The sequence below is a fragment of the Lagopus leucura genome, unplaced genomic scaffold (genome assembly GCF_019238085.1).
Source record: "Lagopus leucura isolate 7727_CA_CO unplaced genomic scaffold, USGS_WTPT01 253-2_obj-0_obj, whole genome shotgun sequence".
Lineage (NCBI taxonomy): Eukaryota > Metazoa > Chordata > Aves > Galliformes > Phasianidae > Lagopus > Lagopus leucura.
The window spans coordinates 16,265-18,263 of record NW_024965738.1 but is presented as its reverse complement, the minus strand read 5'-3'; the positions used below and the strand labels follow the sequence as shown (position 1 = coordinate 18,263).

General features: G+C 58.8%; 1 protein-coding gene across 1 annotated transcript in view; it reads right to left on the bottom strand.

Moving 5' to 3' along the window:
- Positions 1 to 1,999, bottom strand: part of LOC122192271 (cytochrome P450 4F22) — a 7,282-nt gene that overhangs the window by 3,144 nt on the left and 2,139 nt on the right. Inside the window, exons 5-6 of the mRNA XM_042892793.1 lie at positions 1,222 to 1,349; positions 273 to 540 (exon numbers count right to left, since the gene is read on the bottom strand). Of these exons, the coding sequence (XP_042748727.1) occupies positions 273 to 540; positions 1,222 to 1,349 (396 nt within the window). The remainder of the gene's footprint in view (positions 1 to 272; positions 541 to 1,221; positions 1,350 to 1,999) is intronic.

Below are 1,999 nucleotides of genomic sequence, written 5' to 3'. Positions count from 1 at the left end.
CGACCTTTAGTGGCCACCACCTTACAGCCAGCCATCCCCACAACCACTGCTGTTCTCTTGGCCATCACCACTTCCTTGCCAACATCCATTCCCTTATGGCCACCCTCTCCACGGCCACTGTGACCTCCCCATGGCCAATACTCCCCATAGCCCCAACCCTATGGCCAATCACCTCCATAGTCCCAACCCTCCTCTTGCTCCCTGTGGCCACTACCCTACAACCAATCACCCCCACAACCCCACCATCCCCAACCTCCATCCCCTTCCCCCACCTCGGTGAGCAGCAGGAGGTCGATGAAGTCCGCGCTCCGTCCCTGCTTGCTTTTCAGCCATGCCTGATGGCCGAGGCCGTTGAGTTCCTGGCGCCGGCGCTGCACCACGTTGGCAGTGAAGCTGTGCACCGTGGCGCAGGCGCGGGCGAAGCGCCGTCCGTCGGCTGAGAGCCGGTAGAGCCACGAGGCGTAATGGAGCAGGCGCTGCTGCCTCTGCACCACCAGGGTGCTGAGCTCCAGGATGGCTGCGATGTACTCACTCCGCCGCCTGCGTGACAGCGTGGATCCCCGTGGGATCATCGTGTCACCAACGGGGCCGTGGTGGGGATGTGGGGTGGCAACGGGGCCGAGCTGGGGTGATGCTTGAGGGGACAGCGATGAGGTGAGGGGGGCAGAGCACAAAGGGGACCCCGGTGGGGGATTGGGATGGAGGTGGGGAAATGGGGGATCGTGTTTTGGGATAACCCTAACTCAAACCCTTATCCTAACCTTAACCTTAACCCTAGACTAACCCTAATCTTAACCCTAAGCCTAACTTCATCCCAAAGGGGAAGGGAAGGGGAAGGGGAAGGGGAAGGGGAAAGGGAAGGGGAAAGGGAAAGGGAAGGGAGGGGAAGGGAAGGGAGGAGAAGGGAAGGGAAGGGAAGGGAAGGGAAGGGAAGGGAAGGGAAGGGAAGGGAAGGGAAGGGAATCCCATGCCATGTGATCCTAACCCTACCCCAGTTGCAATACAATGGAACATAACACAACGCAGTGCAATCACCCTAACCCTAAGAACCCAAACCCTGACCCCATCCCCATTGCAGTGTAATGTTGGCATTCAGTGGTGGTGGCACCTATCTGGGGGCAATGCCAGGGTAAGGGTGGTCCCTGATGGATGCCAAGCCAGAGCTGGGGGGACCTGATGAGGACCAGAGGGACCCTGGCATGGGGACGGGGCCACACTCACTCCTGGCAGCGGCTGTCGTGGCTGAAAATGCACTTCTGGAGGGTGTCGAGGGTGAGGAGGCTGAGGTCCTCCAGCATGTTCCGTCCCACCGGTCCCCCCGCTGCCTTCGCTGCAGCCCTCCACTTGGTCTGTAGGGCAGGGGATGTCAGTGGATGGGGTGTAAGGGTGGGTGGGGGTCAAGGATTGGGGTCAGGGTGGGGAATCGGGGTCTGAACGAGGATCTGGGTGAGGGTGTGGGCATGGATGTGGGGGAGGAACCAAGGTCTGGGTGAGGATCCAGGTGAGGAACTGGGATGTGGATGAGGGTCTGAGTGAGGAACCAGAATCCAGGTGAGGAATGAGGATCTGAAACTAGAAAAAAGACTGGAAACATCTTGAAACTAGATGATCGCTGTGGTCCTTTTCAACCCAGGCCATTCTATGATTCTATGGTCTGGGTGCAGGATGGAGTCAGGAATGAGGGTGTGGGTGAGGAACTGGGGAATGAGCGTGGATCTGGGTCAGGAATCTGAGTCTGGGCGAGGAGCTGGGGTTTGTATGGGAGGTGTAGGTCAGGAAACAGGGCCTGGGTCAGGATTTGGGTGAGGAACCAGGGCCTGGGTGCAGGTCTGTGTCAGGGATGGGAGTCCAGGTGCAGGATGGGATCAGGAGTCAGGATCTGGGTCAGGATCTGGGCGAAGAACAAGGATCTGTGTGGGGATTTGGGTCAGGAACCAACATCTGGTCAAAGATCTGGGTGAAGAACCAGAATCCGGGTGAGGAATCAGGATTTGAGTGC